Consider the following 14095-nt stretch of genomic DNA (forward strand, 5'->3'; position numbering starts at 1 on the left):
GACTGGTTGACATGATAAGTCATTGCAGTAACCTACAAATCATAGTCCATATGCAATCATTTCGTAGTTAAAGTTGTAATTCATAGTCCTCTATTTATTATTATAAATAGATGTTTAAGCTCTACGAAACGAACACCCGTATCATCTAAATGAAACCAACTCCCATATTCACAAATGTCGTCGAATGCAACAACTTCTTCGAATGAAGTACATGCTTCCAATTATGAACGAACATGGACGACAAACGAGCCGTTGGTTCTAACACAATGTTGGCTTAGTGTTAACGAGGATGTACTATTGCTTGCTCCCCCGCATTGCCTAGTAGGTGATGAATGGACCCGCATAACAACTTTGTTCAACAATAAGATGGGAGAAGGAAAACAACGACAATAATCAGATGTTGTTAGTAAATGGATGGATGTAAAGTAAGAAGTCACATGGTTCAATCGAGCGTGTAATTATGCGAAAAGTACCAAAGTTCGTTGTCGAGACGAAGAAGAGTTCTTGGAAGTTGTTAAAGATTTTTACATCTTGGAGCGTGAAGGTAGAGACTTCGAATATGAGGAAGTTTTGTAAGGTTGTTAAAAATAACCAGTATTTCATGTAGACCGCTCTATTTTCTGTTAAAAATAACCCGTGGATTTGTTTTTTATTTTAATGTTTTGTTTGTAGTAATGTTTTAACTTTAATGTTTCATGTAATGGTTGTTAGTTTAATGGTTTAAGTTTAATGCGTTGTTGTTAGTAATGTTTTAAGTTTAAGGCGTATACTTGGAATATTTGTAATGTTTTAAGTTTAATGGTTTAAGTTTAATGCGTTGTTGTTAGTAATGTTTTAAGTTTAAGGCGTATACTTGGAATATTTGTAATGTTTTAAGTTTAATGGTTCATGGAATTGTTGTTAGTAACGTATTGTAATGTATCGTTAAAACTAATGCAATGAGCATTTATTAATTAAAATTAAACATAGGAGGTGCATCCAATACAGACGTAATACATGAAAATAACCTAGTACACACCTAATAAATACAAATAAATATTAAATAAATGGGATATATTTCAAAATATTCCAAGGGTCTTCAAACTGGCATTCCAACCCGTCACTTAATGACTTGTATTCATCCTTATCAGCTTCCAAGATGACCTCCTCAGTAGCATTTAAACGGGTGTCGTCAATTTTGTTATAAAGGTCAAGCAGTGTATTGTGTTGTCCCTCGATGCAATGGCTTGTCAATTCGAACAGTGATCTCTTGTGTTCTCAGTTAGTACATTGCGTTCTTCAGTTAAGTTGGACTATGAATTGCAGACAAATTAGAAGATTTGACTGCGATTTTGTGTATAAACTACTATAAATTCACTTTAAGTTAAAAAAACATTTTACTAAACAGTGTTATACTTATTCATATATTATTTTTGAAAATATACTCTCTTTGTTTCACTAAAAATGAATTCAATATCATGGAGCAATGATGAGTACTTGGTTCTTACACATGCATATATTCATGTGTACGAAACTAGCAAGTTGAACGGTCCAATGTTTTGGACTCGTTTAACCAATATCTTCAACGTTGAAAACCGAATGACAACAACAAACCATCGTGAAGAACTGGACATCTTAGCAAGATGGTATGAAATAAAAACTAAAGCTCTATTATTCAACGATCTTTATACCAAAATTGACGACACCCGTTTAAATGCTACTGAGGAGGTCATCTTGGAAGCTGCTAATGAGGTATACAAGTCATTAAGTGACGGGTTGGAATTCAACGATCTTTATACCAAAATTGACGACACCCGTTTAAATGCTACTGAGGAGGTCATCTTGGAAGCTGCTAATGAGGTATACAAGTCATTAAGTGACGGGTTGGAATTCCAGTTTTAAGCCCCTTGGAATATTCTAAAATATATCTCGTTTATTTAATATCTATTTCTATTTATTAGGTGTGTACTAGGTTATTTTCATGTATTACGTCTGTATTGGATGCACCTCCTATGTTTAATTTTAATTAATAAATGCTCATTGCATTAGTTTTAACGATACATTACAATACATTACTAACAACAATTCTATGAACCATTAAACTTAAAACATTACAAATATTCCAAGTATATACACCTTAAACTTAAAACATTACTAACAACAACGCATTAAACTTAAACCATTAAATTAACAACCATTACATGAAACATTAAACTTAAAACATTACTACAAACAAAGCATTAAAATAAAAAGCATGTCCATGGGTTATTTTTAACGGAAAATAGAGTGGTCTATATGAAATACTGATTATTTTTAACAACCTTCCAAAACATCCTCATATTCGAAGTCTCTGCCTTCACGCTCCAAGATGTAAAAATCTTTAACAACATCGAAGAACTCTTCTTCGTCTTGACAAGATTTTTTCGAAACACACACAACCTCATACCTTGATTTGGTGGATCTACTTGTCCCCGTCTAAAAACCTTCTCGAAGACATTTTTTTCCCAATAGCCCGTTTTAGAAGTTATTTGTTGTTAAATATACTCTCACATTCAATCTTTTGAAGATTGATGTCTACCATCTGTGTTGGGATATCTTCATTAATATCAACTGGACATGCTAGTACAGGGGGGCATACCGTAAAAAAGGTTGTCGGGAAACTTAGTTTTAACTTCATCACCTAACTCATCTCCATCTGAATTGCTTTCTAAGCCGGTTATATCTAAAGCTACATTAGCAACATCAACATAATCCTTGTAAACATGCATTTTTTCATCTTTATGAGTCATAAATTTTTTATTTTAATTTTATCTACTAGACACCTATTCATAACTTTAACTTCTTGTTCGGGAACATCAACACAAAGACCACCATCATTAAGATATGTACCAACATCATCATCACCAACATACTTGTAATTCTCAGGATCCACATAGTGAATAGGTGAATAACTAACATTAACATTTTCAACAACACTATGAAATTGAGGTACAATAGGATTACTGAAAGTACCTATCGGATCGTTGCTCCCTTTATAGCTGCATAAATTAGCAACCGGTTGATTTCCACTCTGGCCAACCTCATTAACCTCATCTCCTTCATCAACCACCACAAACACTTTCATAACCCTTCCTCCACTACATTTGATTACATTTATCAACATTCTAACATCCATGTCTTCAACCATGGCTATATAATGATTCAATTCAGAATGATGGAAACGAAGACTAATTTTATATTTGTCTAACAAACAAATTTTACTTCTCACCAAAGATACAAACTCACTATAACTAATATACTCATAAAATATCAAAGCGAATTCAGAAATACCTCCCTGTGGACATACATATTCCAGATTTATTTCACTAACTTGCCATCTCCCATTAATTACAAGACAAGCCAAATATTCAATCATTTTTTAGAGAGATTTTAAAGAAATTTTCTAAAGAAATAACAAGTAAACTGATAATTTTTTATAAAAGTTTATATATAATAAAGTTATTTCGTAGTTAAATCCATTGATTTCATAGTAAAAAAATTCAAAAAAACCAAGAAAATCACAGATAAAAGAGAGAGGAAATCACAGATGGACATTGTATATCTGTGATTTTAGCCTGGAAAAGCATATATATATATATATATATATATATATATATATATACAAAAAAAAGTACCTACCATTGTACAAGTGTTTAAAGCACGTTTGTGCTTTAACCACTTGTATATTCACAGATGGATAAACAAAATCAGTGATGGGGGGTGGTTCCATTTGCAATTTAAGTGGCTAAATTTGCAGTTTTGGTTTTTTTTTTTTTTTGGATATTTTCCACTAAGTAATTAATGTATTTGGATAAATTTGAAATTTTCTCATGTGTTTAATTTCATCATGATAATTGTATAAATTATCATCCACTGTTTGTAACGTACCATAAGTTAATATATAACTTTATGTTATTTTTAACTATTATTGTTTCGATTTAATTTAAAAATAATTAATTGAGTTTTAATTTTTATAAAAAATAGTTTTTGGATTTTTTAAATAGAGTGAAGGGTGTGTATCAGTTTTGGGATGTGGGAACCGGAACCAGAACCGTGACCGAAAACACAATACCGCCACCGCGGTTTAGGTGGTGCGGTTTAGGAGTGATGGGAGGCTACCCCACCGCCTATCTCTTCATCCCATTGGCCGGTTCTTTTTCTTATTAAAACGGTAACGTTCAAAAAAAATTATTTTCCTTACTTTTAGTTTCAACGGTTAGAAACAATAATTTTTCAATTTTTTAAATACATTTACCACTCTATAAAAATTAAATACAAAATAAACTTTAACATATTTTTCAAACCTATTTCTACATATTCTCTCAAAAAAAAAACACTCAAACACAATGTCCTCATCGTCATCTTCATCATCTGAATTGATGGCTCAGGAATATGCAATATTGGGTGGTTCTATCTTGGCAAAAACAGTGACGTATTTCCGAAACCGACATGGTCAAAGTTCATGTTCACGACCTAAAGCAAGAAACCCTTCGTTGCGGAGAAATCGCGAAGCTTGACACAATCGTCTTATAGAAAACTATTTTTGCAGATGACGTCGTGTAAGCTGAAAAGTTTCAACGGCGGTTCCATATGAGGAAAGAGCTATTTTTATGTATTGTTGGCGATTTGGAAGATCGTTTTCCATATTTCCAGTGGAAACGGGATGTGAGACGTAGAAAAGGTTTTTCTGCAATTAAAAAATGCATAGTCGCAATTCGTCAGTTAGCTTACGATATGGAAACAGACAAATGAGACGAGTATTTAAAGATGTCCGAGCGTACCACACAGGATAGTGCGTACAAGTTCGAAAAATTTATTACTTTGGTTTACGGGCAACAATATTTGCATAAACCAACCATCAATGATGTCTACCAATTGTACACAATGCATGAAAGTAAGCATGGGTTCCCAGGAATGCTAAGTAGTATCGATTTTACGCACTAGTCTTGGGCATTATGCCCAATGCATGACGTGGTCAACATATGCGAGGCGATCACAGAGAGTTGACGATTGTTTTAAGAGCAATCGAATCACATGATCCTCGGATATGACATACATTCTTTGGTGCAGCCGGTGCAAACAACGCCATCAACGTTCTAGATTAGTCGTCGGTATTTAACGACACATACCTTGGAGCAAGCCCTCATCCACGACGTGGGGCATAGATGCCCACGACGCGACAAGAAATTTAATGGAACACGTGTTTTAGAGGGCCGCCACGACATGGCAATGGATGGCCACGACGTGGCAGTGGTAGCAACCCAAGCCCATGTATTTTAGGGTTTCTCCCATTTTTAAGCCCATTAACTCCCATTATAAATCTTTTCCTTTATCCTCCATCTCCCTATTCCGAAACCCTAGCATCATTTCCTTAATTTTGAGCTTGATGACTATATCTTGAGGTTGTTTGCTTCATTTGGTGAAACTTGGAGAAGAACCTAGTTCATTTTGGTGCAAAGAAGCAAGGTGCAAGCTTGGACCCATGATATTCTTGATATTTATGAGTTATTGGAGGTAAAAAGTCCATATCTTGACCTTTGTTCTTCTTGTTTCAAGTATGAGCCCATTTTTGGATGTTTTGGTCCCACTCTTGAGTGGTCTTGGAGTTTGAGGAACTCCAAAGATTAATGTGGTGCTCATTTGGCCATGAACTTCTGAGCTAGTGAGAAAAAGGTCTTAGCTTGAGTGTTCTTAGCCCTATATTTTAGTTTTGGTCATATTAAAGACTTAATGGACTTAAGGTTTTAGATCTTGTCTTATGGTGAGGTCATAATGGATAAAGTTGAAAAAATTATCCATTAAGTCGGTATGGAGAAGTAGATCTAGAAGTATGAGCTTATATCTGAAAGAATTAAGCTCTTAATGAGAAAAATGGTGATTTTCCAATGGTCACGACGTAGCGAAGTCAAAAATCGCAACTGCCTTGTTCTGCCATTGTCACGGCGTGGCCAAGGACGTCCATGGCATGACAATGTCCTGATGATTTTTACATGTATTAACGTGGATAAATCCTTAACACTTAAGGGTACATGCAACCTAAAGATCTAAGTCATAACATTATTGATGTAACGTTCTATTGAACAACAAGAAAACTCTAACCCTATGTAATTTCGAAAATTATATAAGGAACAACATACATTTTGATCGTTGTAGTAAACAATCAAGAATCCTTTCTTTAATAACTTGGAAGCTAGCACCATAAGTGTTGTGCCTCTAATGGTTCACACCCAACACTAGCAACAAGAAACTTTTGAAACCGATAAAACATATGTTACAGGAAGAAATGACCAAATCATCACTAAATTTTAGTTTGAGACTTATTCGTAAATTATGATAATATAATGAGACTTTAGTGGAACCAAAACAGTAATAAAACTGGTAAACCAGAAAAAAAAAGAATCAAATCCTCAGGTAATTCATGTTTTTTATAAATAAATTTTAGTTTTAGACTTTTTTATAAATTAAAATATAACTAGATGGGAATCATGCGTGCCGTTGGCGCTGTGTCACTTTATTTTTTCTCCTTTCATGTTGTATAATGTACCTTAGTTATCGGTTTGAAGTGCAACAATAATCCATTCATATTCAGCCTTTTCAATATCTGCCTCAATCATATGAGATACAGATCCAGGAGTAACTAACACCTGTTAAGTTTCAAACAAAATAATCAGATTTAGGGTATGTACTTCCATGAATTTTATAATGTTCACGTGAATAATAGATTCAAAAGTTACATTCTAAAATGTCTCAGGTCAAAATGAAGAAAGCAATAACGCAAATAGAAAAAAAACAATCAGAAAGACACAAAAGCATTTCTTTTCCTATTGGTGCAGTTTTGCTACTGCGTGGTTATACTATGGAATCAATTCAGATCAATGTCTATTGAAATGATCATTAACCCTTGTGGAATAGTACCTTTAAAATCTTTACAATATGAGGTTTATTTTACCAGAAGGAAAGGAACAAAGAATATGTAACACCGTAAATTTCAAAACAATTTTTCGCATTTTATAAAAACATAATTCATTTATTACTCATAAAAACATCATTGTTTAAAACTCAATTCATAGCATATAACAATCCCAAGATCGCATAGCCCGTGTGTGTACTGATCAGGCCGACGCCTTCCCGCGATCCTCACTAGTACCTGAAACAAATAACACAAAACACTGTAAGCACGAAGCTTAGTGAGTTCCCCAAAATACCATATATAACACATATTAGCCACTCGAGGCTATAACTCTGTGGGTCCGTGCACCCAACTCTGTGAACCCTCAGGTTCTATCTCTGTGAACCTTCCGGTTCTAACTCTGTAGCATGCACAACATAAATCACATAGAATAATGCAGTGCAACACATAACACATATATAGCATACAACACTGTATCACATAACTCCAATTACCTACTCAAGGTAAAGTATAGTGAGAAGACTCACCTCAGACTCTAGTAAATCCCTGACTCGGTAGAAGTATTGCCTAGCCTCCGCCTATTCACACAAAGTAAATATCCTCATAAATATAACACTCGAGGCTAGACTCGACCCTCTATTGTCACCCTCAGAAGGGTAAAAGACTATTTTACCCCCCTCTCGACTCAAGGGCTCCATTGTTGACCAAACCCTAAAAGTCAACAAAAGTCAACGGTCAAACATTGACCCAACTCGCCGAGTACACTCCGGTGACTCGGCGAGTACACACATGACTCCTAACTCTTTGTCACGCTTGGCACATCGAGTCCCTCCCTAAACTCGACGAGTTACATCAGGCATGAATCGCGGGGCCACCCCGACTTAACTCGCCGAGTTTCAAGAACAACTCGGCGAGTACAGCCTTGAACTTCAGTCCTCTAATCCCCTTCTGACTCACTGAGTCATCCCCCAACTCGGCAGTCCACTCACTGAATGGTTAATGGGCAACCTTCATACTACTTGCCAACTCTGTTCTTGGGACTCGGCGAGTTCATGCCATGCACACTCTCAAAACAACTTCTGAGGTCAGATCCGTCCCATACAATCATAGATCTGGCCTCCCCAAGCATGATAATCACGTAAAGCTAACATCTTGGTGCTCATGCAAAGGCTTAAAGGCCTTATTTGAAGATATGACCACTAAAATGACATCCAAAGCTCATAACCCCCATTAACACTCATAAAGCTCAAGGGAAAAGAGTCTCTGGACCTCTTTGGGTCCAAATCTACAGCACCAACACGGGACCAATTACTCAATAACCTTCCTCTAAAAGGGGCTAAAAAGCCCTAACTCTAGGAATTACACCATAAACTGAAGAAGGGTCGAATGAATACCTCAAAATGAAGTCTATGAGCCCTGGAATCACTGGATTAGCACCCTCTTCAACCCCCTCTTTCCTTGGTCCTCTTCTATTTGCAAAAACACCAACAAGTTATCAAGAAATGGCTCCTTTCCTCTCACAATCGCTCTAACTCACTTAAGGTTTCTCTCTGGGGTCTGGTAGCCGCAAATGACGGCCATAAGGCCCCTTCAATAGGCCCCAAACCTGAGGAATTAGGGTTTCATTAAACAGCATGGACTCGCCTAGTCCAGCCATCCATCCGGATAATGATTTGCGTCTCTACTCGGCGAGTCTACGCACCAACTCGCCGAGTTCTTCCATAAAACTTGAAATAAAATGAATAAATATAATACCTGAAATTTCGGATGTTACAGAATATTGATAAACATATAATCTTTTATACTTTTGGAGCCTTTTCTTTTTATAAAGCTTTTCATCTCAAAATAAAATTCCATGTTTAAAAAATGAAACAACAAAACAGCTCCAGTGAGATTGTTTTTGAGTTTTTTCGGATAAGAAAGTAAAAATAATATTTGATTGTATCATTTCATCGAGCACTTGATGTATATCATCAAACTCACTTTCAAATTTCATCATAAAGCAGGTCGGTAGAGCTGTAAAAATAAATAAACAACACAATATCTATAAGGCAACGAATATGCACACATCTCAGAAAATATATTTAAAAATAAATAGGATTTACCTATGGTTCGATTATCCTATTTGGATACTCCCCACTCAAAGCAAAAAAACGATTTCATTATAAGCATCCCCAGCCAAAGACTAACAAACTTTAAAGATACCATTAGTTCCAGAAGCAAAGCACAGATGGTATTGGTAGCTTGAAGTTTTACCATCAGATGTATCCACTACTATTCCAAATCCAATATCCGGTCAATCTCCCACATCAGCAACATATCTATCTCTTTCCAGGTGTAGTTCAAATTTTGCAAACACAGTACAAATATACTTGGATCATTATGTCCTCTGCCAAATGTTTCAAGGGTGCTGGCAAAAGCAATGTCCCCATCATATCCCTCACCAAGCCCTTCGCTGCATGTATGGTGTATCATCAACAAAATAGGTTATAATTTATAAATAAAAGCAGAATTGCAATATAAATACAGTATATAATTATATATCCCTTCAATGTCAAACTCCAAAGGTAAAATCTAGACTGATATGCAACTCATATTTCAACTAACAAAAGATATGAATGCTTATTGCAAGCTAGACATCAACCAAATAAACATTAGGGAAGATAAAATTCAGCAGTACAAAAGAAAAAACATTGTTAATGAAACTCACGTATATTTTCTACATCCTTTGTAGAACTTTAAGCTTCTATCCCTCAGCAATTTGGCACTTTCCTCTAAATATTGCATCTGTTACATGAAATTTGGTATTATCATAAGCACAAGACAACCTTTTGATCAATGCTTTCAAAACATAAACCTGAACGAAACTTGATGATAAGTAACTAAGTATTGCTATTGTATGATATAGATCAGGTTTAAGCTGCATGGCAAAAAAACAAAGGACTATATGCTGTTTGGAGTGGCCTGATGTACCCAATTATGTGGCTTTAATCACATCCACATGCAAAATGCACATTGAAATTTAACTTCTTACTACCAACCCAATAGACAATAATAGTATTATGGTACATACTGAACTGATCAGTCATAAATCATAATTCATGTGAAAGCCCTTTCAAAAGAATGGTCCTGCTGCATAACAAATTAACAACTAACATGACATGCTTCAAAAGGCTTAAGGTTCAGTCCTATTCCATAGACAGTTTGGATGGTTAAAACTATAAACATTGACCACGAAGAAATTTCACATTGGATTTTCTTTCGAGTGCAAAAGCAAAACCAAGATGAGTTTTGGTACAACTTTGCAGTACTTGTCTCAAGTTAAACAACAAAACTAAAATTGTTGGAAAATCTACAATTTAGGAAAACGGGCCCAAATGCTAAATTTCGGCCAAATTATGACAACTTCTTACCCTTAAACCCAGGTTATGTTCACATCAACTTAAGACCCTTTTATTTGCAATTTTTCAATGATCATGTACAACGACCAGCCATGATTCGACCACACATACGGTTCCATAATACGCGCTCTAACTCGCAAAGATAAAGTTTTGCCTTTTTTGTGTGTGTGGTGGGGAGGATGCTATTTTACCCAAATCCTATTCCATAATTAGATAATTAATTAAGAGGTTTTTCTACTAAATGTGTATGCATATTTTGTTGTAAAATGCAGAGTTTGAAGAAAAAGAGAGAGTTAGGTAAAGATGAAAAAGCAAAAGAAGAAGAAACATGTTTACGGAACATCGGAGAGTCGTCGAGCTTTGCGAAATGCATGATTGCAGGTTGAGAGATTGGTAGAAGAAAAAAAATCCGATCTTGTTTCAGACTAGAATGCTTGATCTTTAAAGACTTGAAACACCAACATAATCATGAAAAATCTGTAAAACCCAGAAAAGATCTTTCTTCAGTTGCCATCTTTTCCTCTTTCGTCTCTCACCAAAGAAATCAGCATCATCAACATCTTAAAAAAAGATGATAAGCACAACAAATCTAACATTTTGCAAATATGTACGGATCTAAAAAGTTGGATAATGTAAAGTTTAAATCAATAATAGAAGATTGACCTTACCTGAGGCCGATGACTTCTAACCACATATGGAGACTAGAAATTGGAAGGCAACGGAACGGGGATCTCCAATTCAGTTGGGAATTGATGCTTCAAAATATGAGGGACAGATAGTCATGTGGCAAGATTGATTCGTAACTATTAGAGACATGGGACAAGTACAACTTATTTAAAAACGATGATCAAACAAACATAATCAGGTAAATAATCATATAAAATAAGCTGAAATGAGCACCTTAATTGGGCCATACATTTCATTGAATACCTTATAGACAGGTTTGTCACAGAAAAGCAATAACCTTGTTGAGACTTTCCATTTGGAAGATATAACGAAATCTATCAGAATAATGAAATTGAGTAAATGTTTAGACAGGCAGATAAACAAACAGTTAAATATGGAAATAAGAGAACACGATCTTGGAGTTAGAGCTGAAGATTTCAACACCCAATAGTGACCCGAAAATATCAATTGTGTTTATGGAAGATGTTAAAGCAATTCTAATTAAGAACACATATGAAATACCTGTCTTGAAGAATAGAAGGACCGGCTGAGAGAGTATACAACTGAGGTTAGAAGAAGCGTCGGCCATGGAAGAAATCGAATAATAAAAACGGAGCACAAAACCGCATCGTTCTCGAATTTGTAAGACCCATGAAGATGTAGTCTCTGACTTGTAGTCGGTCTTTGAAGCAGAGCACCATCTTCGCTCTGTCGGTTCTTAAGAGACGAAGACGCCAACCTAACCGGAGGAGGACTGGAATTCCAAATCTGTCGGAGATGACAACCGTGCGAGAAGCAGCGGAAGAGGCATGTGGTATCAGAGAAAGTGGAAGAATGTAACATGGGGTTTTTTTTGTTGAAGAAGAGGACGCAGGTGAATGACGGTGGCGTTTTGATTAGTTAAAGAAGACGGTGTCATAGGGATGAAAAGATAAAGTGTAAAACTTTGGTGGTGAAATTGTGAATCCAAATAGTTCTGTGGCAGAATTCTAAATCACAAAAGTTCCTATTCACTAACTTTTTAACAATCTCCCTATCTAATAAAAGAGTAGTTCTTTTGCCATGTGTCACAATGTTAGACATTGTAATTAATATCATGACACTTGTCAATCTATTAACACTTGTAATTAATATCATGACACTTGTCAATCTATTAATTCTCCATTTCAAATTTCAAATTTCAAAATTTAAATCACATTTTAATTACATTAAATTAATATTAATAATATTAGAATAAAAATAAAATAAAGTTTATACAAATTATAATAAAATAAAATTTATACAAATTATAAGATGATATATTTTACGTATTTATTTGAATCAACGATTATAATTTTATATATAACAAAAAAATATATTTTAATTAATAAGTTATTTAAAATTATTAATTAATAGTTTTGAGTTTTTACTTAGAAAGTTTAATTAGTTTTCTAACCGTGGTTCTCACGGGTTATAAACTAGTTAATAGTATATAACTATATATAATACTAAGTGTGAGACCCATGTATTACATGAATTTAATTAAAAAAAATATGAAATTTAACAATTTGAAAAGTTTGAATTTATAAGAAAAATGAGAAAAATTTTGAATTATTAAAATTAATAAAGTATTGAATACACTGCATATATAAACCATTTATAATAAATATTTTACATATATATTACTTTACACATTAAATATGAAATTTTAATTTAATAAAATAAAAAATACAATAAAATAAGAAATGAAAAATAAAAAATTTAAAAATTCTAGAAAAATGACACGTGTCTAAACGAGGTTTATTATAATAGATTAGAATTTTTTTTTATTTTCCGTAGGATTCATTTTTATTTTCATTAATTCTAGAAGGAATCGTGGTTTGGGGTGATGTTTCTTCGGCCATTTCCAGAAATCAACTAAAAGACCCAATCTGAAACCCTAATCTTCCATTTCACAGTCATGGCAATTGCAATGGCGGCTAAGATCGCTCGATCGCTTCTAGCCGTCAGATCATCATCTTCCATGCCCTCAACCGGCTTTGCTCGCTCCTCCGTAGCATCTCTCTCCGACTCTCTTGGCGCCGTTAATCTGAATAGAGCAACCGGTTCGTATTCACCGATCAACCTTCGATTCTATAGCACCGTTGTGAATATCCAAAGAATGAAATTCCCTAAATACCGAAAAGGAAGAATCGAAGGAATTCGTGATGGAGGTAACGAGATCTGTTTCGGTAAATACGCACTTCAGGCGCTTGAATGTGCACGGATCACAGCTAAACAGCTGGAAGCTGGCCGAAGAGCGCTGCAGTTGAATGTACGTCGCGGCGGGAAAGGAGGTAAGGTGTGGGTCCGTATATTCCCATATAAATCTGTAACATCGAAACCTGCAGAAGTACGAATGGGTAGAGGGAAAGGATCTATTTCACATTGGGTAGCTCCAGTTCAACGAGGTCAGATTATTTATGAAATGGGAGGAGTAACAGAAAGTTTGGCCAAAAGGGCGATACAGATAGCAGGTTCTAAAATGCCTATACAAACAAGATCCATCATCCGGGATCCTAAAACTAAGGAGATTGGCATTCGGTGAATTTTGTTTCTTGATGATCTTCGCTCTGTTTTGTTAGACTCCAAACGGTTAGTTTTATTTGTTAAACTGTAAACTTTAAAAATTTGAATGAGTTTCTGATCAAACCATTTGCTAATAATCATGACTTCCTTGTGTTTGATTTTGCTCTATTATTAGAGAATTTATAGAAGTTTTTCCTCAGCTTAATCAACATTCTAGATATATGCTTATAGCAGTAGTTTAAGCTAAGTAGTTTCAGTATGAGTATGATGAAATAAGTATAATACAAATGATATGATTGTAAGTGTATGAGATGATATTTCAATGTTGTTTGCTTGTTCGTTCATATGGAATGTGAATTCGACTGGAATGGAATTGCTCAAGTAATTGAAAGGACAAGGTGATAGAATAAGATTATCTTATAATTCCATTGTTGTAGTTGGTTATCCAGTGGAATAGAATGGATGGAATTGCTTAAGTAATCCATGTTGTTTGGTAGATAGGAATTGAAGAACACATGAAATAAAATTAGTTAAAATACATATGCAACACAAA

The 14095-nt window shown here is 34.7% G+C and overlaps 1 protein-coding gene and 1 pseudogene across 15 annotated transcripts; one reads left to right on the forward strand and one right to left on the reverse strand.

Annotated features, from left to right (window-relative positions):
* Positions 1–7004: 7004 nt before the first annotated feature.
* LOC145070092 (uncharacterized) lies at positions 7005–11935 on the reverse strand. 15 transcript variants are annotated; one of them, XM_079017024.1, is made up of 11 exons: positions 11518–11931; positions 11260–11330; positions 10998–11084; positions 10666–10806; positions 9639–9715; positions 9185–9383; positions 9034–9121; positions 8912–8944; positions 8323–8683; positions 7456–7506; positions 7005–7165 (listed from the first exon to the last, which is right to left on the reverse strand). In XM_079017024.1, the coding sequence occupies exons 1-4, from the start codon at positions 11836–11838 to the stop codon at positions 10755–10757; spliced, it is 531 nt and encodes a 176-aa protein (XP_078873150.1). In that variant the 5' UTR covers positions 11839–11931; the 3' UTR covers positions 7005–7165; positions 7456–7506; positions 8323–8683; positions 8912–8944; positions 9034–9121; positions 9185–9383; positions 9639–9715; positions 10666–10754. The 15 variants fall into 15 exon arrangements, 9 of the variants coding, with proteins under 9 accessions (XP_078873150.1, XP_078873149.1, XP_078873148.1 ...); XM_079017023.1 differs by having other exon boundaries at positions 8323–8944; positions 9034–9113; XM_079017022.1 differs by having other exon boundaries at positions 8323–8944.
* Positions 11936–12830: 895 nt separating this feature from the next.
* LOC145070188 (large ribosomal subunit protein uL16c pseudogene) lies at positions 12831–13679 on the forward strand (annotated as a pseudogene).
* The last annotated feature ends 416 nt before the right edge of the window (positions 13680–14095 follow it).

This window comes from Lactuca serriola, chromosome 8, assembly GCF_051521515.1.
Source record: "Lactuca serriola cultivar US96UC23 chromosome 8, Lser_US96UC23_V15, whole genome shotgun sequence".
Classification (NCBI taxonomy): Eukaryota; Viridiplantae; Streptophyta; class Magnoliopsida; order Asterales; family Asteraceae; genus Lactuca; species Lactuca serriola.

Bases quoted from the DNA above. Each gene is read 5' to 3' on its own strand.
- LOC145070092 (XM_079017018.1), bottom strand. From the start codon at position 11,838: ATGTTACATTCTTCCACTTTCTCTGATACCACATGCCTCTTCCGCTGC. The intron at 11,331-11,517 runs GTATTTCATATG...TTATTCTGATAG, and splicing joins CCTTCTATTCTTCAAGACAG to ATTTCGTTATATCTTCCAAA. The intron at 11,085-11,259 runs GTATTCAATGAA...CATATTTTGAAG, and splicing joins GTGACAAACCTGTCTATAAG to CATCAATTCCCAACTGAATT.